The 23,391-nt window shown below is 46.9% G+C and overlaps 1 protein-coding gene across 6 annotated transcripts in view; it reads left to right on the top strand.

The window, feature by feature from the left end:
• Positions 1-23,391, top strand: part of MIPEP (mitochondrial intermediate peptidase) — a 141,474-nt gene that overhangs the window by 3,918 nt on the left and 114,165 nt on the right. For all 6 annotated transcript variants that reach the window (XM_082435632.1, XM_082435633.1, XM_082435634.1 and 3 more), the window contains exons 3-9: positions 2,789-2,877; positions 5,289-5,375; positions 12,351-12,414; positions 16,420-16,602; positions 17,130-17,286; positions 21,423-21,471; positions 22,904-22,964. In XM_082435632.1, coding sequence (XP_082291758.1) covers positions 2,789-2,877; positions 5,289-5,375; positions 12,351-12,414; positions 16,420-16,602; positions 17,130-17,286; positions 21,423-21,471; positions 22,904-22,964 — 690 coding nt within the window. The remainder of the gene's footprint in view (positions 1-2,788; positions 2,878-5,288; positions 5,376-12,350; positions 12,415-16,419; positions 16,603-17,129; positions 17,287-21,422; positions 21,472-22,903; positions 22,965-23,391) is intronic.

The following is a 23,391-nucleotide window of genomic DNA, read 5'->3' on the forward strand; positions in this document are numbered from 1 at the left end:
GTAATATGTAATGGAAGAATGATTACGCACATGGCAAAGATTCTTCATGTGACAGAGGTTCTTCATTTATGAAAATGTCTACCAAAATTCTAGTAGAACATTTATCTGTACCTTTACAATAAAATTAATCTTATAAAAAACTAGTTTTTATAAGCCTTTTCAGGAATGTCTTTTCTGATCGAAAATAAGGCTTTGACATCAAACTGATTGTATCAAAGGCGTCTTTTCCCCACGTTTTGAAGTTGAGATAGAAGTGCCCGCAGGTCTCTCCGCCAGCTGAGACGCCCGCGGCCGAGGTGGAAGCGGGATCCCCTCTCAGCCCAGGGCGGCCGCGACATCGTAGTGGCCCGCCAGTCCCCAGTCATGGTCACGCCTGCTCCTGTCTGCACAGCTCTTGCTTCACGTTCACTCTGCACGCAGCCCCACCCTGGCCGGGCACTGGGAGTGCGGCCACGAGTGAGACAGACACAGACTCCGACCTCGTGGAGCTTCTGTTCTGGTGCTGGCTGTCTCGTAGCTCTTATTGGCACTGGACCCAGGTAAGAGCTTCACCTGGATTGACTGATTGAACCTTCTGGGCATGTCTCCACCTGTCGTCGACGAGCAAAGAAAGGCACTAAGAGGTTACGTTCCCCGGCCCGTGAGTGGTGGAGCTGGGCTTCGCGTCCGGGCAGTCTGGCCGCAGAGGCCTCGCTCCCCACGCTTCCAGGGCTGCTGCCGCCCGGGCCGGATGGAACCTTACCTGGCGTGGCAGGAAGGTCACCTCCCATCTTGTGAGAAAGTGTTTATTTTCACAATTATTGGGCAGTAAAATCGACTTCTCCTAAGGGATGGTGCAGGTCTGTGAACGTGGACTCCGTGTGCACGTAGCCGCCCCACGGTCAGGAGGCGTAACTCTTCCGTCACCCCCAGAACGCTCCCTGTGCCTCGCGCCCACCTCGCCTCTGGCAACCTCTCACCTGTTCTCCATCCCCGTAGTTTGTCCTTTCTTAAGTGTCAGCTAAGTGGAATCATATTTACCGATTGAGGCTGACTTTCTTCACCAGAGTGGCAGCTCCCCGCCTGTGCTTTCCTTCTTCGAGAGCCTTCTCGCTCTCAGCTTCTGCGCTGAGCCAGTAACACCTCCGCTGTCCTAGACGCACTGCTGCAAGTTTCCCAGTTGTCAAGAGATCGGCAGAGTATCCATCCTGAAGGGCTTTCCTGAGGGCGAAGTGAGCTGTGCCGCGGGCTCCGGCAGTCAGCTCTTGCTTTTTCTGGGTTTGGGTTCTGCCCCTCCAGGACGTGCTCAGCGAGGGCTCGTCTTGTTGGGGGATGTGGTAGACGGACTGTCAGAAAAGAGGTTTTAAACAGTCTCTGCTTAACGGTGCCACTGAAATCTGAAAGGAAAGCGCCGGTCAGCAGATTTCACTTATTTGTAATCGAGTATTGGCTTTTGCGGTCAGAAATCCCAGAACTTACTGGGTGTTTGTTGTCTTAGCCTCTGTCTTAATTAACTGGTGTTCTAGCATTTTTTCCACATTTCTACTTCTGCTCTTCACGAAAAGATTTTAACTTCTCTGCCCCATAGCTTGCCCTATTTTTGAAGTTTTTTATATTTATGAAGTTTGATAATATCTCATTCAAAAAGACTCGGATGTGATTTATACATGTAAATCTTTGGGTCAAAAAGCTCAAAGAATCTTCTTCCTTTTTTGAATTTTTAAGATTTTACAGACTAGTGAGATCAATACCATATAAGGCATGAGTTTTATAAACTGGTCATTTTGTTTTGTTTTTCTTTCTTAATACAGTCCCCATGGAACTGTATTATTTTCCTCACCGCTATCACAAACGAGTTTTAAAACGTATGCTGGTGTTTTGAATTTTAATATTGATTGTAAATTGTGCACCATGCAGATGAGTAATTTATATAGCATCTTTTAAAGTTTACAGAGCTCACTTTTCAGGTGCCTTAGTGCAGATGTTATCCTACTGTTACGTCAAATGTTGTATCAAACTATGGATTTATATGTTTCTACATTAAAAACTATTTGATAATAAAATTAGGACATTTTACTTTGTGGTGATTTTATTTCACGTTATAGCCGTACATGTTGTCTTCACGAGAATGAAGAAAATATGCAGTATTTTGTAGTTTCCCTGCATTTCTCTTTTGCAGTGTACTGCGGTTAACATGAAAACTAAAATCTAGTTTTATGAGATTTCATTAAAAAAAATAAAAAAAGGGATTCTGGCTTAAATTCTAAGGTCAGTTAGCAGCTCTAGCCCTGCGCCAGGTAGGCTGCAGCTGGGGATCCCTATTTACTTAAAGGCAGTCCTTGTTCTCTGCACAAAGGCTGGAATGCAGTTAACGCAGCCTTGAAAGGACACCAGGTGTGAGTGTTAACTGGAAGCGCCTCCAAGCGATGTTCCATGGAGCCAGGTAGGAACACTTAGGTAGAAAGCTCCAGATTATTTGAAGCGAGAGTCTGCTCTTTTGAATGATAGAAGTAGGAAGAATTCACTTGGTTTTTACATTTGCAGGAGGGAGACTTCTCTAAAATAAAGTCAGTAAAAGTATTTTGGAATGTATTTGGAAATGAAACGGACTTGGCTCCTGGGAATAACAGAATTAATGAGTGTTCAGGAAGAAGCTGCTCCTCCCGCCGGTTTAGGAAAGTTCCAGTAATGGAAATTCTGGGTCAAGGCAAATGGCACATTTTAAAGCTTAGGTTTTCATTTTCGCCCTCAGACCCTGGAAACAAGCTTCCCATCAAACGCCCTTTTGCTTTTGTCTCCCCTCCCTTAGGCCGATTTTGTGAAAATCGCTCACCCCGAGGCAGCATTCAGGGAGGCCGCGGAGGAAGCTTGCCGGAGCATTGGCGCCATGGTGGAGACGTACGTCTGCCCCTCCTCCCGGACCGTGCTGGGCCGCGGGGCCCCCGGGTCTGTGCCCCAGGTCATCTGTCTGCAGGGCTTGTCCCTGCCCGGCGGGGGATGGGGCGTGGGGTTGGTGTGTGAGCCGCATGGCTGCCCCGGCCTGACTCTGGGCCGCCTCCCTGTCTGCTGTCCCTCAGTTTCCTCACTGGTCACGGGGGTGGTGGAGTGGTCCGCGTCTCAGGGCTGCTGGGAGGAGGATGAGACGGTAAATGCAAAGGGCTTGTGATGCTGGGGGCGCGCGGTGGACGCCCGGGGTCCTCGTTCTCCTCGTTGAAGGGGTCTTCAGCGTCTCGGGGGCAGCGCGAGCTGGCAGATGGCCGTGCGGTGGAATCGCTGTTGCCCTGGAGCTGTGGCCGCAGGGCGAGAGGCCAGTGTGGTCACCCCTGCCCGGTGGCCTTGCGGTCCCCTTGGGGCTGGGATTGGGGGCGTCTGGGCACATCGTAAAGGCAGTCTGGGAGCTGCGGCAGGCGCAGGCTGGGGTGAAGTCGGTCACCTTAAAGGGATTCGGGGTAAATGCAAGCATGCTGGTCAGAGTAATGGGGAGGGGGCAGGGTGCCCACCAGGACGGGGGGTCAGCCAGTGCGGGCGCCCGGCCCCCCGGCTGGAAAGACCTCGGGACCTGTGTCTCCCTGCCCAGCGGAGGCCCCTCCGTCCCCCGGGGCTCGCGTGGGGTGTACGGCTGCTGCTGGCCGGTGCCCCCGGCAGCGTTTGCCTTTTTGGGACGGTGCGTGCAAAATTCGGCTCCTTGAACGGGTAAGCTGGTCCCTGCAGACTCCAGACCCCAGCGTGCTGGAGGCGCTGGAGCCGAGGGCTGCTGGGGAGGTGAGCGAGAGCCCCGGGCCCTTGCCCGGGGCCTGCATGCTGCGTCGGCGGACCTGGGCTCCTGGTTCCGCGGGGGGACAGCGGACGCCACGGTCGGTAGAGAGGTGGTGTCGGAGGCTCGGCCCGCGGTCCCTCCTTGGCCGTGGAGCGCAGCTCAGCCCTTTGCTGGGACCAGGCCCTGCCCCCCGGTGGGGCGTGGGTGCTGCTGAGGGACCTGGCCGTCGTCCCCGGACAGAGCCCAGAGCCTTGCCCTCTGCCCTCCCGGGCGCTGGCTCCTTCTCCCCCCGTAGCCTGAGCCGCACCCTAACTGCCCAGGGCAGCTTTGAATAGGATGCCTTCCGGTGCCGAGGAGAATCGACTGACTTTGCAGTGGTGGAAAAGCAAGCATAAAAGTGGACGTATTTGTTTAGAATTAATGCCAAACGTAGACTAGAATACAGACTTTATCTCAGTGTCCTGCAACGTAGGACACGACGTGGGAGATGTGCTCAAACCTCGGACGTGGGTCCGGCCGGCCACCTCGGAACGGCTGCCCTTGGACGTGGGCGGCCGGGGGCCAAGCAGCCAGAGGAGGCGGCCGTGCTCGCTGACCTTCTCCGGTTCCTGGGGCGGAGGCCGAGCCTGCCCCCCTGCTGAGCGTTTCTCGGCGCCCGGGGCTGCCTTGGTCCCTCAGGTTCAGGGTGGCCCATGAGCACTGTGGCGACAGAGGCCCCTCGGTTCGTATGAACCTGCAGGGGTTTGATTGTGAGCTGCCCCGGGAACCTGACCGCCCGCAAGCCCCCGAGTGGACCTGGCGGGCGGCGCTCAGCCCTTGCCCTTCCCCGAAGCACTGTGCGGCCCTGAGGGCGCCGGGCCTCTGGTGCTCTCGGGAGAGGCACTCAGGAGCTGTCGGTGGTACCGCGGGCGGGCGGGCAGTGCTGGGTGGGCCGGGCCCGAGTGCAGCCGCGGACTGTAGCCGCCGCCTCTGGGAGTGGGGGCCGTGCCCAGCGTCTCGCTGAACCCTGGGGGCCGCCAAGGGTCTCACCCTTTTGGGCCAAGGGCACGGTAGCCGGGGCCCACGTGGCTGCAGGGTGCGGCTCCGAAGCCTGTGCCCTCCAGCTGTCCCCGGTGTGGACCCGCCGCTCCCCCGGGGGAGCCGAGGCAGCCCAGGCCTGGCGCCCAGTCAGGACTGCGGGTCTTTGCATCTGACCCTCCCCGCCCGTCCCCGCTCCTCCCCTGTTAGAGAAGCCATGGTCCTCGGCACGTTGCTGACACGCTGGTTCTCGATGGAAGTGGGGTCACGTCCTGTCTGCCCTTCTGTCCCCAGCTGTGGACTGTGGCTTTAAGTTTGTGCTTTTACTTTCCGGGACAGTTAGTACTAACACGCTTCCCGTCCCTCACTAGCTGCGGTTATGCCATTCCTGGTCCAAAGGAAGAAACAAAACAATACCCCAAACCTTTGGCCTCTGGCCATGTGGAGGCTGGAACTTGACACCATTCTCTTCACGTAAAGCAAAAAAACAAGGTACTAGAAAATCATTTAATTTTTTTATTTGTAATTTTTCTAGGTTGAACACAAATGTGGAATTATATCAAAGTCTGCAAAAACTATTAGCTGATAAGAAACTTGTGGATTCCCTTGATCCAGAAACCAGGTACTGCTTCCTTTGCTTTCATTGCGGTTGTGACTGTGGAGCTGAGCTTGAAAGCCGTCCCCTCGGCGTCCCTGCGCTCACGGCCCCTCTGTCCGGACGGTTTCTCCCCAGGCGGCGAGCCCCGCACCCTCCTCGGACGCCACTCAGACGGTGTCTCCTCCGAGAGCTCTGTGCCTGTCTCACCCCGGCCTCCTGCCCAGCTCCGCTTCTCTCAGTCCTCCCGCTCCCAGCCTTCTCTCCTCTGCCTGTTTGTCGGCTCAGCTTCCCCACCCACTGGACGGGAAGCTCCTCGAGGGCAGGGCCTGGTCTGATTTGTTCACTGCTGCATCTCAGCACCCCACAGCCACGGCCTGCAGCAGGGCCCTCTCCAGGGAATGGATTCCTGTGAGCAGTTGGCGGTGCCATTTAGCTGCATTCCTAAAGTTCTGTCATTGCTGCAGCAGGAGCTGAAAGCAGAGTTCTTTTATTTACTGGTGGATGTCAAGATCCTTGAAATGGTTGGCTTTGGTTCATACCATATATGATTCTGAATTGAAAAGATCTCATTCTAACTCAGTACACAAATATATTTGATACAGGACTATGGATATTATATTTCTTTGCTTAGATTTATTTGTTTATAAAACGTGGTAGAGTTTGTCGTTAACCCGCCTATATGTTATTTGTGTCATGGCACAGAGACGAATGTCTTTTCCTGCCTTCTTGCATTTGTTTATCTCCTTTTTCTTTATGGGGTGCTTACTTGGCCCCGTCTGCTTCCTCCTCTCTTGTCGGTCTCCGTACGTGGCCTGTGACCCCAAGTGAAGCCCTGCCCGCAGGGATCAGTCAGTGGTGGTGTCTCATGTTGATCTGGTGTAGGAATGACCACGCCGTGTGAGAAGCGGGGAGGGGTTGTCTTCACCTGTCTGCCTGTAAGCGGTTACCTGTGCTCCTGTTTCAGTTCATTGATCCTGACGCTCAGGATATGGGTAAAGCTGGCTGTACAGTCACAGCAATGGGTCTTTATTATAATTTTAGGTTTGAGCATTATTACCTTCGTTAGCAAAATGAGTAAAAGTTGAATGCCTGCTAATTGTGCTGGATTTATACTGAGCTGCTGCTGACTTTGAGTAACAACAGGTTGTTCATGATCTGACTTTACTACAGATTTGCTTTCCCATATTTAATGTATAAAAATGGAAGTAGACTGGCAGACCATTTGAGGTACAAAGGACTTGTGCTAATTGGACATGTACCACATTTCTAGATGTTACTAAGATGCCAATAGGATTTTTATTTTTATTTTAAAAAGTATTTATTTTTTATTTATTTCTGGCTGCATTGGGTCTTTGTTGCTGCGCGTGGGCTTTTCTCTAGTTGCGGCAAGCGGGCGCTACTCTTCGTCGCGGTGCACGGGCTTCTCATTGCGGTGGCTTCTCTTGTTCCGGAGCATGGGCTCTAGGCACGTGGGCTTCAGTAGTTGTGGCACGTGGGCTCAGTAGTTGCAGTGGGCGGGCTCTAGAGTGCAGGCTCAGTAGTTGTGGCACACGGGCTTAGTTGCTCCGCGGCACGTGGGATCTTCCCGGACCAGGGCTCGAACCCGTGTCCCCTGCATTGGCAGGCAGATTCTTAACCACTGTGCCACCAGAGAAGCCCAGGATTTTTAAAATAACAGAATGATAAACACATTGGGAAAAATAATCTGGGTAGAAGATCAATATTCTGGAAAGGAAAGGTTACGTGTGAGTGGAAGGAAACAAGAATTGGAAGTGATAATTATCAAACTGTCATGGCACTTGTATATCATCAGGAGTGTTGACTGGAACCCAGGAAGCACCTTGCATATGGTGAAGGAGAAGTCAATGGCTAAAACAAAGTATTAGAGATTTAATACATTACTTTGTCATGAGAAGATGACATATAGAAGAAATGCCATCATCATCATATTCTTAGGTGCATTCCTCGGAATACTAGTTTTGTGAGATATTAGAAAGTATTCCCAGAAGGGTCCCATTGATCAGTAAGTTTGGAAATCAGACATATTAATGCATTTTCCTCTCTTGGAGAATTTCAGTATATTAGAGTCTCTGGGAAGCCCAGCCATAAAGAAACCTGTTTTACTTGGGGTTTTCCAGAACCATCAAGAGCTTTCTTGTTTGCAAAGAATATAACAAACACACTCCAGAAAATATAATGGAGGGAAAGTCCCAGTCACAAGAGCAGCAAAAGCTGTGATACAGCTTGGAGTACACTCAGGAGGGCAAAGTGCAGAACCTCCACACACACACCCCCGCCGCAAGGCATGAAAGATGATATTTAAATGGAGAAACATGGTGTATTCTTAGATTAGAAGAAGAAAACTCAGTGGTCTCTACTGGTCTGTAAGTTTGATGTTATCCATCCTACATCTAAAGATTTTTCTTGTTGTTATTTAAAATGATTTCGAAGTCATAAATAGTAAATATACCAGAATAGGCAGGAAAGATCTGGTAAAGAAAAAATGCTACAGAGGGATTTGTACCAGATAGTAAGACATATTATAAAAATACTGTATTTAAAAGAGCATTAAGAGCATTATACTTCGGCCAGAAGGTCAATGAGAGAATAGAGAAATTTCAGACACAGACACAAATGTCTGTGTGACTGTATTTAACACAGGATAGAAGTATCGTTTCTCATCAGTAGGGAAAGGCTTGGTTTTCAGTAGATGATGTTAGACCAATGGAAAAGTAAATTAATTTAAGATTTAAATATCTTTTAAAAAGAAATCCTAAAAGTATTGATAACTTGGAATGTGGAAGGTCTTTCTTCAGAGGATACCAAAATCAGAGCACAAAAGGGGAGATTGATTTGATCATATACAAATTGCAAGCTTTGGTCTGGCAGAGCCCTTCCACATTCAGAGTCAGAATAAACAGTGGGACAGATGTTACTTACATGATAAAGGTTAATATAGTTACTATGTTTAGAGGTGTTACAAATTACCAAAAAAGAAAAAAAGCGAACCCTCTTATAGAAAAATGGGTAAAGGATTCTTTTCCTGAAACTCTTATTTCACAAAGTAAGGAATGGCAACATATGGCTGTTGAACGTGTAACATGTAGTGTGACACTGGTACTAAGTGGGATGTCATGGCTGGAGATGGGTCTCCAGAGTTAGAGGCCTTGGCTGGATATTGGTTCCCCAGCTCTCCAGGCCTTATTTTTCTCCTCTGCGCCACCAGGGAAGCCCTAAAAGCCATGTTTTTGAAGAATATTTAAAGATACTCTAGAGAACTGTTCAACGTTTGTGATATAATTTTACAAGAAAAAGCAAGATACAAAAGTCTGTGTAGTTGTATCCCAGCGGGAGTCCTGGTGTAACACGTTGAAAGTGGATTGGATAGAAGCTGGGGGATGTGGTATCAGCCACAGTTGGTTGCCATGGAGATAGTATCTTCACAAGACCAAAGATGCTCCTCAGACTGTGCTTCTGAGGATAAGGGTCTTGTTGGGTGTCCCCCCAGACCACCTAGCCTGGCCCCCGGGGACAGTGGCTGTTTCAGAGCCCAGGAATCAAGTTACTGCTCCTTAAGTCCACGCAGAAAGTCAGCAAACTTTTTCAAGTACCTACTATGTGCTGGGCACCAAGCTGCTTTCTGGAACCTACCTTATTTAATGAAGCAGGTTCTTCATAGCCTTAAGAGAAAGAAGAAAGAAAAAGTCATATGTTGGAAGGAAATACAAGAATTTTAATAGTGGTTATCTTTGGTAGGATTGGTGATTTTAGTTTTTTCATGCATTTCTACAGTAAAGCTGTTACATGATAAACCTATGTTATGTAACACGATAAAATTATATTACCCAGTAAATTCCCACCCCTAGTTGATCCCCCCGCCGTCTTTCTTTTCTCTTATTAGAACAAACAGAAACCACCTTTGCTGGAAGAGAGGAGGGGTGTGTTCTAGGTTGACTGTTGAGGATGGGAGATGGATGGGAGGCAGATGATGAGGACAGTCCGGGGCTTGAGTGGAGCCCTTTACGTTATTTAAGAAAGAAGGTCTGTTGAAGTTTCAGAAATTGAGAAGAACTTTAATTCTGTTCATTCAGTATATTGGCACAATAATCAGGAAGATGAATATATCCATTATAAAAAGTCAAGAAAAGCAGGAGAATAGATCAAATATTTGGATAACTTAATTCCAGAAAAAAGTAGTTTTAAAAAAATACTACTGGGACTTCCCTGGTGGTGCAGTGGTTAAGAATGCAGGGGACGCGGGTTCGAGCTCTGGTCCGGGAAGATCCCACATGCCACGGAGCAGCTAAGCCCGTGCGCCACAACTACTGAGTCTGTTCTCTAGAGCCCACATGCCACAACTACTGAGCCCGTGTGCCACAACTACTGAAGCCCAAGCGCCTAGAGCCCGTGCTCTGCAACAAGAGAAGCCACTGCAGTGAGAAGCCTGTGCACCGCGACGAAGAGTAGCCCCCGCTCACCGCAACTAGAGAAAGCCCACATGCAGCAATGAAGACCCAATGCAGCCAAAAAAAAACCCAAAACAAACAAACAAACAAAAAAACTAATGAAAGCAAGGAGTGTTACACCTGAGCTCGGTTCCCAGCATGCAGCAGGGTTAAGAAGGAAGAAAACAGTTCTCCTTAGCCCAGAGATTCCACTTCCGGTACAGCATCAGAGAATTTACTGTTCTAAGTGGCTGCCACCAGTTGGAAGCAAAACTGAAAATCTCACGCAGAAAGCCTTTGAAAAACTGTCCAAGTATAAACTGTTTTATGTTTTTAATTATTGGGATTTGGATGGAGTTGAAATAATCAGTCATCACGGTGGCATTCACAGGTTTGCCCTCTGTGAATAAAAGAATAAGCTCCTACATGAACTGCTAGTCGTAATTGTTTTTCATGTTCTGCAGTACCTATACTGGCTTATTTCAACGTTGGTTGAAGCGGGGTTTTGTTCCCTCTTTGTCTGCTATGCTTCAGCTTCCCATAAAGCATTTATAACCCAGCAGTGAAGTCTCCTGCCACATGACTTGGCATCATACGGCCTCAACACAACCATTAAAAAATGTCTGTGTTTGCCCAACATTTAAGCTTGTGGAGTGGAAATCATGAACGCTATTGGAGCCCGTAGCAGAGGCCCCAGATTTGGTCGGAGGTGGGGGACAGTGTTCAGAGACCTCACCGTGGCGGAGAGGGTGTCTCACGACGCAAGGACTTCTGACATGAGGAGGGCCTTCCTGCAGGGTGGCGGACTTGGGGCACGGCGGCCCGTTCAGCGTGGTGGCAGTGTGTCCTGGACTAGGATGACGGTGGTAGAGAAGTTCAGAGGGCTTAGTTTGGCCGATTGCCCTCCCACCCCCCAGTAAACAGCTACTATTTGCTGAGCTGTTTCCATATGCCAGTAAATCTGTGATATGCAATTATACATGACTTACATTTTAGTAATACTGACAGAAGTGCTGTGAGGTACACCTCTGCTTCCTGGTCCCCTGATGTTTATCAGTCACATTTACTTACGAGTGATGGTAGATCATTGTCTGCTGGGCATCAGGGACCATGTTTCCACCCTAATAGATCTGAAGAGCTGTGTGTCCCAGCCCATGCCTTTGTGGCCCAGCATGGTAATGTCTTGTTTCCAGGTCACACAGGTTTTTCTTTCATTTAGTATGTTACGAGTTCAGTATTTTTTTTTTTTTTTAAAGAATAGGTGGATGCTTTCCTGTTTTAAAAATTTGTTTTATTTTATTTATTTTGACCACGTTGGGTCTTCGTTGCTGCGCGCAGGCTTTCTCTAGTTGTGGCGAGCGGGGGCTGCTCTTCTTTGTGGTGCGTGGACTTCTCATTGTGGTAGCTTCTCTTGTTGCGGAGCACAGGCTCTAGGCGCACGGGATTCAGTAGTTGTGGCATGCGGGCTCAGTACTTGTGGCTCGCGGACTCTAGAGCGCAGGCTCAGTAGTTGTGGCACCTGGGCTTAGTGCTCCACGGCATGTAGGATCTTCCTGGAGCAGGGTTTGAACCTGTGTCTCCTGCGTTGGCAGGTGGATTCATAACCACTGCGCCACCAGGGAAGCCCACGAGTTCAGTATTTTGATTCCCCTGGTCCCTAATGGGAAAGTAAATCATCTTAAGTTAGCTTATAACTAAAAAGGGAAAGATGGGGACTTCACTGGTGGTGCAGTGGTTAAGAATCCGCCTGCCTGTGCAGGGAACACAAGTTCGATCCCTGGTCCAGGAAGATCCCACATGCAATGGAGCAACTAAGCCGGTGCACCACAGCTACTGAGTCTGCGAGCCACAAGTACTGAGCCCGCGCACCTGATGGTCTTTGAACTCCCTAAGCACTTTTTTTGTACCCCTGTTAGGAAACTTATTATTTCTTTTGCCGTGTGTTTGTTCATTGAAACAGTACTTATCCCCGTCTGGGCCACGCCTCATGGGTGAGCAGAGTATCGTTCTGTTCAGTAGACGTGCTGAGTAGAAAATGTGTTACAGTTATGCAGGCACACCTTCGTGCAGAGTTCAGGAAGCATGTGTGTGTCCCACAAGGACTTAATTTGGTGCGTTGTGTATGGTTTGCAGCAGATATTCTTGAAGGAAAGACAGTTGAAAAGATGTCCATTTTTTCCTTTCTAGAAAAAAGCAGAAAATTTGGCCTTGTTGGAGTAATTGTCATTCATTGTCAGTTTAAGGCTTGTTGTATAGTTAGCACGGTGTATCTGATACCAAATCATCCAGAGGAGAGCTTAAAACCCAGTCAGTCAGCCAGCTGTTTTGCCTGACTTCTAAGATGTTAAGCTTCTGGTTTCAAGCAAACAAACTGTGTGTGTGTGTGTGTGTGTGTGTGTGTGTGTGTGTGTATGTGTGTGTGTGTGTGTGTGTGTGTGTAAACATCTGGCTTTTGGGCAGTAAGGTTGAAAAAGATGGATTTATTTTGCAAAAAACTGATTTTTGTTCATAATTATTATTACCTGTTCTAACCTGGCACCTATTTTATTTACAGGCGAGTGGCCGAACTGTTTATGTTTGATTTTGAAATCAGTGGAATCCATCTAGACAGAGAAAAGGTAACTTTGTTTTTTGGCTCCTCTTGTTTTACTGATATCTAGTTGGTATATTGTTGATGCGGTTCTTGTATGTTGCTTGAATTTCCATATTATAAAGACACCTAGGTCGTTTATGTTATGAAATTCTTCTGTAAGTTGTATTTGAACATAACGCTCTCTGGAGGTTGGCCTGTCACCCAAGATAATTCAGAGTTAAGAAATGACTTGAGACAGTTGGGGCGTTTTAGGTGTCATGGAAGTGGGATGAGATGGGCCGTATCAGGAAGGCCAGCTAGTGAGTAGGAAAGCTGGCACTGTTGAAGATTAGGGTCTGGTTGCAGAAGTACAGGAAGTATTGTTGAGACCCAGTGCAGGTGTGTTTGTTGATGTAATACCTATCTTGGACAGACCCCCATAGTTTCATTCTGAAAGCAGTAAGCATGGGTTATACAGTGTTGAAACTGGGATGAGAGGGGCCTTCTTTGTCCAGACCCCTCATTTTACAGGTGTGGGAACAAGGGAAAGTGATCTGTTCAAGTTCCCATCCTTTGTCCTCAGGATCTCTCACCCTGGCCACTGCTCTTCTAGAACATGACATCCCAGTGAATGCTTATTCACTTCAGTATTAAGCTCAGGGCTGGAAGAATGGGATGGCTCAACCAGCACCCAAAGAGCTGCCTGCTCCAGTGTCTCACCCTGCCTGCCTGCAGCCTAGACTGTTACGGTGCTGCTTTCTTTTTTAGATAAATATGTTTCTCCTGATAAATATACGATAAAGCCACTTACCTATTAACAGAGTTTGGTTTATCAAAGTGTCTTGGAAAGTAGAAGGCAGGGTATTGAGAATACGTGTCACATACATAGATGCTATCATTTTGGTTGGTGCTGAGCGTGAGTAATTCTGAGGCCGCTCACATGTTTGTGTGCTTATGTGGCCTTAAGGGCTCAGCACGTGACTCCTGGCCTAACCCAGCAGTCCCCAAGGCTGATAGGCTCTACTGCAAACTCAGATTGCCTGAAATGGACACATTTGCCCCTTTCCAGACCAGTTTGTTATTAATACTTCTCTGTACCAATAATGCCACCATTCTCTGAGTCACCCAAATACAATTTTGGAGTCAGTTTGCATTTTTTCCATTCTCAGTGCTCTCACATCTCAGTGACCAAGTCCTTGGATTGTTTCTGTAGGGCTTCACTTGCATCTGTCTGCATCCCCAAAACAACTCACCTTGATCCTTATCACCAAATACCTGGGCCATCCTAAAAGCCATTGTCTTCCTACACCCATTATAAGTAACAGTGATTAAGCATTTGCTCTTTAAATCACATATTTCTCATCAGATCTTCATAACAGCTTTGAGGCTGGTACTACTACTATTCCTGTTGCATGGGTGAAGACGCTGAGGCACCTAGAGGTCCTGTGATTTCCCCAAGGTCACAGAGCTTGTAGGTGGAGGAGGCTATTACATAAGCCAAGCCGACTCCAGGGCCTGCCCAGCTGCCCTGCCTGCAGGCCTTCTGGTGGTCAGTCTAACCTGTCTGTGACCATTGGAGTACTTTCCTTAAAGCGCTGATTCAATTGTTACACTCCACCCAGAACCTTCCAGTGCCTTCCCATTGCCTATTGAAAGAGTATAAATGGCAATTAATACGTAGAATCCCCAGCTCTCCCTGCCCCTACCCCCGTGTTACTCAATGGCACTGCCCTCCCTGCTCTGGTCCTCTGTCCCCTCTGGGCTTGCCTGTCTGAAATCCCCATTAAGCCTTCATCTTCAGGCCATGGTGTCTGCAAAGCTGTTCTCAATCCCCCAGGTGGAATTTTGTATTCATCCAAACTCACGTTTTACCTATTTCACACATACGGCATTTATCTTTAGGTTGTTATTACCGCGTTGCTTATCTAAGTCACAGGCCTCTCAAGGACAGGGAGTGTGGGTTCTCGCTTTTCATGCGCAGGAGTTTTAGACTCAATAAAATAATGAATGTGTGAGAATCATAGCGATGCTCACTAACATTAATCAGATTCGACATTTTCATGAGGAAGTTTGCTATTAGAGAATCTGGGAGAATAGTTTTATTATTTTGTAGAATCTTCATGAAAGATGTTTTTGAAACTTTATTAAAAAGTAACATGTCAGGTCAAGGTCAGCTTCACCAGCACTGACTTTGCTGCTTTTATCTAATGTGTGTTCTTAATGGGACAGCTGCCCCTCCTAGCAGGTAACTCCCTGCGAGCCCACCCACATTGAAGATGCAGTAACGTAAACCTGCTGAACTCCCGTGTTGTCACTTCAGTGTCTGTTGTCAGAGGTGCTCCACTAGGACAGGGGGCAAGGGAGACATAGCACACTTTAAGAGAGCTTGAAATGAAGCCACTAACATAACCTACAAACCGTAAAGGCCTACGTTCTTTCTGTATTCTTTCCAGGTTATTCCTTACTTACATTTTAGGGTCTCGTGAATATAATTAAAAATTAAAGGAAGTGTGTTCTTCAGCAATCATTTAATAAATACAACAATTTCATAGCATTCTTAGAGCTCTGAGTACCGCATGTTTAATTATGTCCAAATGATGAAATGATATACTTAGCAGGCTGTTGGTGAAGTCGGGAAATAAACAGTTTTTATTTTTCCAGGGATTGTAACAGGTGATAAACTCCTTGAAATAACTAATTTTATCACTTTTTTTTTTTTTTTAAAGTAGTAAAAGCTTTGAGGAAAGTTTTTGGAACTATAGTATAATTTCCAGATGTCTTTCTTTTTTGTTATTCCACTGGTCACCATTAGGGGGTGACAAATGGCCATATCAGAAACAAAATAGGCAAAGAGAAGGCTGGATGATAAAGATGTAGGAGTATCTGAAAACTTATTTTTCCTATGAAGTTTGAATTTTCTGTATTGAAATTTTTTGTTATTAAAATACACTAAGTTTTTTCCAGCAGCTTATCAAGGGTACATCTGCATCATACATAGTTATCTTTTAAAAAATACTAGTGCTGCCGAATCATTTTTTAGGGTCATAGCGTAGTTTAGAACCTGTTAATAGCTATCGACCCCCTTGCCGGGAAGTTTGCCTGTGATTTCACCTGAAGCCTGTCCTGAGTCCAGGTCCGGATGCCTGTGTAGTTTTCCTGTAACAAGTGCCTGAAAATACACCCCTTGTCCCCAGGAGGACCTGACCAGTTATGTGGACCTCAGTTTTAAGTTTCATCCCAAACATTTGTGGTGCCCCTTTGATGGCACAGGTTTTCTCAGGAGATGGTGTCCTAGGGGTGTGACTGACGAGAAAACCCACCCCATTCTGTCACTGTCACTGACGGCCTGAGGCCTGACGGTGCCAGCCGTGGGGCTGGGGGATGCGGTCCTGCCCCAGCAGCCCCGACTCCAGCCCTCCTCACCTCTCTGCTGCTGTCCTGCTGTAACCCCGCAAGTGGGTGCCCAGCAGAGCTTCGGAAGTGCCCCTTCGCAGCACTTCAGCAAAGAACTGCGTTAATTATACCTTCCTTCCCCTGCCCTTGTACCTGATCTTTTAAGACTGAGAATATTTTCTAATCTGCCCTTCAAATACTTCATGTTTTTAGTCTCAAAATACTTCTAAGTATCATATGAAATAGATTCAACTACTCCCTGGCTCACTTAACTAAGAGGTTTTCAGGGCCAGGGGAGGACCTGTACTTCCCAATATTGTTAATTTCACAGATGCGTTGTATAACCCAGACTTCGAATAGAACTCTAGAAGTTACATACGTCTTAAAGCCTAGAAGCACTAAAAAACCGTAAGGATAACTTTTTGGTCAGGATATTAAATATCTGTCAAAAGTAGAGTTAACATTTGTAGTACATTACTGTGTATTAAACATTTATGATACAAATTATATTCAGTATTCATTTTATCACATAATATATTTAGTATCTTATTAAATTATAATTCAGCTATATATGTTGATTTGCTGTCTTCATAGATTACCTATTAAGTTAGTTGTGAAATATTACTTAAATAACTTTTATTACTGCCCCCACGTGCAGCGTAAAAGAGCGGTGGACCTGAACGTTAAAATCCTGGATCTGAGCAGCGCGTTTCTCATGGGAACCCACTTTCCCAGCAGGATTGAGAAGCATCTCCTGCCGGCACACATTCGGCATCACTTCGAGCTGGCCGGGGACCACGTGCTGGTGGATGGTCTGCGTGCAGAAGTGCCGGATGACTTGGTACGTGCGCTCCATCCTCCGTGCAGTTGGGGCCACGTCTGTTGTGACCCCCAAATTTAGTGATAAGATAGTCACACCTTTAAAAATACGTTAGTGTCACTGAGCGCTAAAAATTGAACTGGGGGTGATTAATTCTGTAAATGCTCTGAATAATGAAAATGGTTTGATTACTCCTGTATCATAAAGGGCTCCTCATTTTCAAAGTATGATGAACAGCAGCAGTGATGGCCATTCTAGGGACTCAGACTTTAATGCAGGTAGTTTGCACGTCACCTGGTTAAAGGTGCTTCATGGCACGTGTGTTGGCTAAAATTTGTGCCACCCTGCCCCATAGTAGAGAACCCAGTCGAGTATCATGTGTCTCCCATACCAGTGATGAATCCAGAAGCTTTATTCACCTTGTGGAGACCATTATTCTAAAGCGTTGCTCGCCTGCAGAACAAAGTGGGGGAGGTACCCTATATTATTATGGTGTAGGACTTTGTACCGTGTACGGATGTCTTTTACCTTTCACTTTCTAAACATAGGTGCGAGAAGCCGCTTATAAAATTTTTCTTTATCCCAATGCTGGTCAATTGAAATGTTTAGAAGAATTGCTCAGCAACAGAGATCTTCTGGCAAAGTTAGTGGGGTATTCTACATATTCCCACAGAGCTCTCCAAGGAACAATGGCTAAAAATCCAGGTAGGCCTGTTTATCCAACTTTAAGGACAAAGTAGGGTTTTTATGAAGCTGAACTTATGATTTTAAATGGCTATAAATTACTGTTCTATTTTTCATATAGTCAGAGACCAGTTACTGAGATTTCTGCTTCTTTATTAGGAAGAAGTTTTATTAATTTATTTTATTTTTGGCTGTGTTGGGTCTTCGTTTCTGTGCGAGGGCTTTCTCTAGTTGCGGCGAGCGGGGGCCACTCTTCATTGCGGTGCGCGGGCCTCTCACTATCGCGGCCTCTCTTGTTGCGGAGCACAGGCTCCAGACGCGCAGGCTCAGTAGTTGTGGCGCATGGGCTTAGTTGCTCCGCGGCATGTGGGATCTTCCCAGACCAGGGCTCGAACCCATGTCCCCTGCATTGGCAGGCAGATTCTCAACCACCGCGCCACCAGGGAAGCTCGGAAGAAGTTTTAAATAGAGCTAATAGTTTGGAATGTATTCTGCCCAACCTATGTATTTTATGTGCGCATTGAGAGCACATCATACTTAAAATTTCACTGACGATGATTTGAATTGTTTTCATTTTAACTCAGCTGGTTTCTGTGCTGAGCCTGACCAGATTGGTTAGGATTAGTGTCAGAGAGAGTATTTCTGCTGAAGTCAAGGTTCAGGGTAGGCCGTGTCATGTAAAAACCCCTCCTTTCAGAGAGAAGGGGGCTGCTTTGCAAAGTTGGTGCTGGGGCGGGCCTGGGGGGAGCATCTCTCCTGGGTTTGCTCCGTTCAGTTCTCTACGATTTATGATGTATAAGGGAAAATGTTTTGCAATGAAAACGATACAAATGTATATAGCATATCGTTCAAAGGTGTGTAGTAAATTACAGTTACATTTTAGGCACTGCGTCCAGGGTAAGGTGGCCTCGGTGGTGGGGCTGTTCAGACCCAGGTGTATCTTAGGGGTTGGGTTTGCATGCCTCGGTGACGGGTCGAGTGGGAGGGGCAGACGGCCGTGGACACCCGGGGTCTCTGGCCGTGCGTCGGGACGGCCGTGCCGATCGCGGGGTCGGGGGACACTGGGAGGGGCTCTGCGGGAAGGGTCACCCTTGGCTCTGTGCTGTCTCTGTCCCTCCCGTGTTCCCTGCGGTGTCCGTAGCTCCTCGGAGGTCTTCTTGAACCCACCCCGCCTTGTTTCTTTCTCTCTTGTGCACGCCGTCCCTTTGGCCTGGCCTCGCTCCCGCTGGTCAGCCGTGGGCACGTCTCCCTCACTCGAGGCCTGCTTGCTGCCTGCGTGTCTGTCTGTCAAAATCCTATCCAGGGTGTCAGGGCTGAGCTCCCGCCGCCCCCTCCATGAAGCCTGTTAAAATGTTTCCACGTCCCTTGTACTCCTTCGTCCCTGAACTCTTAGAACACTTAAAATTTGTGTTATATATTTTAGCTCCCAAACAGGTATTCTGTCCCCTCGGGTGCTTTTCTGTGGTCACTGTTGTCACCACGTTGTTATAACGACGTCTTATTATTTTATACTATATGTAATAGTTATATAATGCCTACTCTGGGCCATTATTTCCTTTCATTCCTCTATAGCTGTGCGAGATAGATGGTTGTATCCACTTCACAGATGAGGAACCGCAGGTCAGGTTGATTGCTAAGAAGTGGCAGAGCTCAAGCCCAAACCCGGGCTCTCGATTCATGCTCCTCCGTAGGCCACCTGAGACCACATGCCCCTTTCTCTGTGTCACCTGCATCGGCTCTTTCAGTTCATTGGTTCGACAGATATGCACTAAGTGCCCACTGTGTGCCAGATGTTATTCTAGGCGCTGGAGATAAATCCGAGTAGGACAGATGGGAATCCCTGCTTGTGTGCAGGTGACAGGAGAACAGAAAAGCAGGGGAAGAGTCCGGTCTGTTCCTGGCTCCTACAGGTTGTGGAGAGAGTGGTACAGGGGAGGGAGGACTGCGCGTGTCAGGAGGTGTGCGGCCCCGCACGGTCCGCGAAGGCTCGTGGACGAGGCTGTGAGCGGAGGCTCCAGATGGGGGCCCAGGTGTGAGGACGTGAGGAGGAGCAGGGGGAGCCCGCGGGGCGGGGCGGGGCGGGGCGGGGGGCGGTCACAGGTGAAGGAGGCTCGTCCTTGGGGGAGGTGGGTTTGAGCCAGGACTTCAGTGGTCGTGGCCCCGCCGAGGGGGCTGAGAACTGCTACAGGGAGGGGCATCCGGAGGTGCTTCGCAGTGGCCACAGTGAGGGGCGCGGCTACTCCAGGCCGACGGCGGCTGTGCAGGTGGTGGGATGTCACGTTTGGGGCATGTGGAACCGAAGGGAGAGGCAGGCCTTCGACATGAGCCACCGGGAAGACAGTTCCTGCTGACAGGGGCGGGGCAGGAGCGCGGTGGGTCTGAGTTAGGTGTGAGATGCCAGGTGGTCAGCGCAGGTGGAAACACTGATGGACAGCGCGGCACACACACACGCCGGGACGAGACTGGTCAGCTTACCTGGACGCTGGGGGCAGCCGGGGCCCGGGGAAGGTGGGGGACTGAGCCCCAGCTTGAGTGACGCGCACTGGAGGTCACCGGCCCCGCAGTAGCGAGCGCCCAGGGTGATGGCCCTCAGATCCACGGCTCACAAGGTGGTTAGCAAGGAAATATCTTGGAGCTGGACTCTGTGCGCGTAGTTGTGTCGAATGTGACCTGTGTCCTCGAGGGATTTAACATTTGGTTGGGGAGCTTAGACGTATACGTGTAAAGATAAACCTTAATACAGGTCAGTGTCTTTTCAGTTCCAAATGCATAGAATATGGAAAACAATGCCCTAGGATTTTAGGAGCGCAGGAAGTTTGCAGGTGCTTGGATGGTTGCTGAAAGTCTCATGAGGGAAGTGAAAGTGGTGGTGAGGAGCAGTGAGCTGTCGACAGAGGGGGAGGGAGGTGGGAGGGGTACCGGTTAAGGTGGACCCCAGGTGACAGGTGTGTCAGGGGGTCATCTTCCGGCGAGGCATGCATTTGCCCTCAGGCTGTTTCAAACTCATTCCTTTTTATTGAATACTACGACAGTATTCCAGGTAGATTAATTGAGGTAGATGTTTCCTATGCAAGAGAGCTAGGAAAACGAAATAGGTGAAAGTTAGTAAAAAATGGTTATTTTGAAATAGCACACACAGATATATTTGAAAACAGTTTTCTATGCTAGCTGGTTTGATATCTGGAAATAAAGACTTTATTTTAAACTAAATAACAGATGTTTTTCTTAACACCATCTAAAACGAGGCAGCGTTTTTCAGGTTACGAGGTACGGGCTGGTTCAGCACTGATGGTGGGGAGACCCCTGGCTTCCTGGTTTAGGTCCGTCCTTTCCCCAGCCTCTTATTTTACTCAGAAAAGAGAGAAACTGAACAAGAAACTGAAACATATAAAAGACCATCTGGAAAATAGAAAAACAGTGTGTGTAGCGCACTCTCAAATACATATGAAAGCTCTGTACATGTTAAATAGTGGCAAAAAGTGCTAAATTCAAAAAGTCACATGAAAAATTTCCTATCATGGGAAACAACGGTAAATCCACTACATTGCCTTTATGGGTTTGTACAATATAGTGACTTGTGGCTGAAGTATTTTAAGTAGTAAAAAAAAAAAATTCCAATAGAGCCTAAATTTTTAATGTTCTAATTTTGCAATATTTTCTTTGGATACTGATCCTAAATAGATTATTCTGCTGTGTATATAAAAATAAAAATATTTACCCAGAAAAACACTGATTTTTAAAATCTGATGTTTCTAAGTTGTAGTGATTTTTATGAACAAATCAGAGTCTAGCTATCTGTTGAAAACTCAGAAAAAAATAAGACATGTCTGACAGACATTATTTTCCCTTATACATATGAATAGATAGAAATAGATCAAACTTTGGATTCTTTTCTTTCGTTTCCCCTTAACTCTTTATTTTGGGGTATCATTTAAGGCTTTGATTATTACTATGTCGGTTTAATTTTGTTTATTTAATAAAGATCATCATCATCCAGAAATGCCTAGTATATGTCAGCAACCCAGCTTCCCTTTGAGAATCGTCACTTTAAAGGCATTGTAGTGTGTGGATTTATGATCACCACATTATAATTTTAACAGGTATGTACATTTTATTTTATGTAGTTAAAGATATTTTCTTTTGGATTTTCATTTTAGAGACTGTCATGCAGTTCCTTGAGAAGCTATCTGACAAACTCTCTGAAAGGTTTGTTTTTTTATTCTACTCTTTAGAGTACGTGTTATTTAGTTAGTTTTTTTTTTAAGACTTGATTTATAAAAAAACAATTAGTAAGTGACCTGTTAAGAATGTAAGTGTTGGAATATTGTGTCAGATCTGTGGACTGTTCAAGAGATTAGAGGAGCAGTGAGCCCTACTGTGAAAGTGCAGTCGTCCCCCGAAGGTGACAGTCTCGGAAGCTTGGGCGTCCCCTCTGCTGAGCCAGTCAGCCGTCTTGAGGAGCTCATCATCGATAGGGACTTCTTAAAGTTTCCCAAACCTTTTGAAACTATATGTTTTAGCTTGTACCACCAGTTTTATCATCAGCTGGAGACGTAGCGTTTCTCTTCTTTCGGCCTCAGCGTGGGCGGCTGGTGGGGATGGTAGATGGATCTGTTTGCCCCGCTGGGTGCTGTAAGAGCGCTCTCAGCGGTCCCTCTGTCACAACCGCTGGCCTTCTCCCTGCCCAGCCCCCTGGGCTGGCCCTCGTCCTCGGGGCCACTCTGGTAGTGCTCTGTCTGGGGGCCAGCCCCGCAGGAGCCTTCAGACACGCTGGCTCTAGGACGAGGCATGGCACGTTTGTGAGAGACCGTGACCTCTCTGTGGCGCTGCCTAAAACCTCGTTTGCTGCCTGACTGCACCAGCGTGTTAATTTTAGCTCCAGTTTCCATTTTCTGTTACAGACTCATGCCTTAGAACACAGGCCTCTCCAGTTTGGATTATATTTATAAATTCTAAAGTTATCTTTCAATGCAGTGAGCTGTCATGGCTTTGATATTATGAAGTAGTGTTGATTATGCAGTTATTTGAGACTTTATTCTACTTTGCCTTGCTGGTTAAGCATTATTATTCTTTTTCCCTTGTATGTAGCTATAGATTATATTTTGAGCAAACTTATCTTCAGAGTTTTATAGTGGTATATAGCAGTTCATTCTGATGGAAATTTCATATTCTGCAAATATTAAGTGCATATTTGATTATTGCCCAGCTGGAGATTTTTGGTAGGGGAAAAATTATGAATAGCAATCTTAAATATAATCTATGTTAATATTCTTTTATAGGAAGTAATTTGTTAGCCTCTCTTTTAAGGTGTAGCAAAAAGCAGTGGTTTAAAGTTTACTGATTAACACTTTGCACTTTGCATGTTTCTGTTAACACTGCTAGTTTTTCCAGGCTTTTAGTACTTTCAAGACATATCTCTGCCAAGATGCTTTTAAAGGTAGAAATTGTAATTTACTGATGTATATATTATCATTTCTTCTAGCACATGTAAAATTTGGATTAGTACTGGTTGCATTTGCACTACAAATTACTTCTAATTTTATCATGAATATTGGAAAGTAACATAAGCAGACTAGTTCTTTTACAATGTAATTATGAAAATTTTGTCCTAACAATTAATGATAAACCTGTTTTACAGAACTATAAAAGATTTCGAGATGATACGAGGGATGAAAATGAAACTAAATCCTCAAAATTCTGTAAGTGACCATCTTGGGATATTTTTATTATAACATAAACAGTCTGTCAGCTGAGGTCTTTATCTTTTGACTCTAGAACTTTCTTTTGATTTGCTGAAGGTGTATATAGTCTAGTTTCTGATCCTTGGATTTGGGGAATAAAGTATTGAAATATTTGATCCAAATGTCCGAGTCTGACATTCCAGGAAATCCAGTGTTTTTGTTGGTTAGTTGCTATCTCTCTCTCTCTCTCTCTCTCTCACTCACACACACACACACACACACACACACACACACACACACACACACACACACACACACACACACACACACACACACACACACACACACACACACCTCCCATACTGTCTGTTAACACAACCTGTGTTAATATCTGCTCACACAGAGGTTGCCTCTGTTCTACGGAGAGTCGGCGTCTCTGTGCGAA

Source organism: Balaenoptera physalus (genome assembly GCF_965194825.1).
Source record: "Balaenoptera physalus genome assembly, chromosome: 18".
Classification (NCBI taxonomy): domain Eukaryota; kingdom Metazoa; phylum Chordata; class Mammalia; order Artiodactyla; family Balaenopteridae; genus Balaenoptera; species Balaenoptera physalus.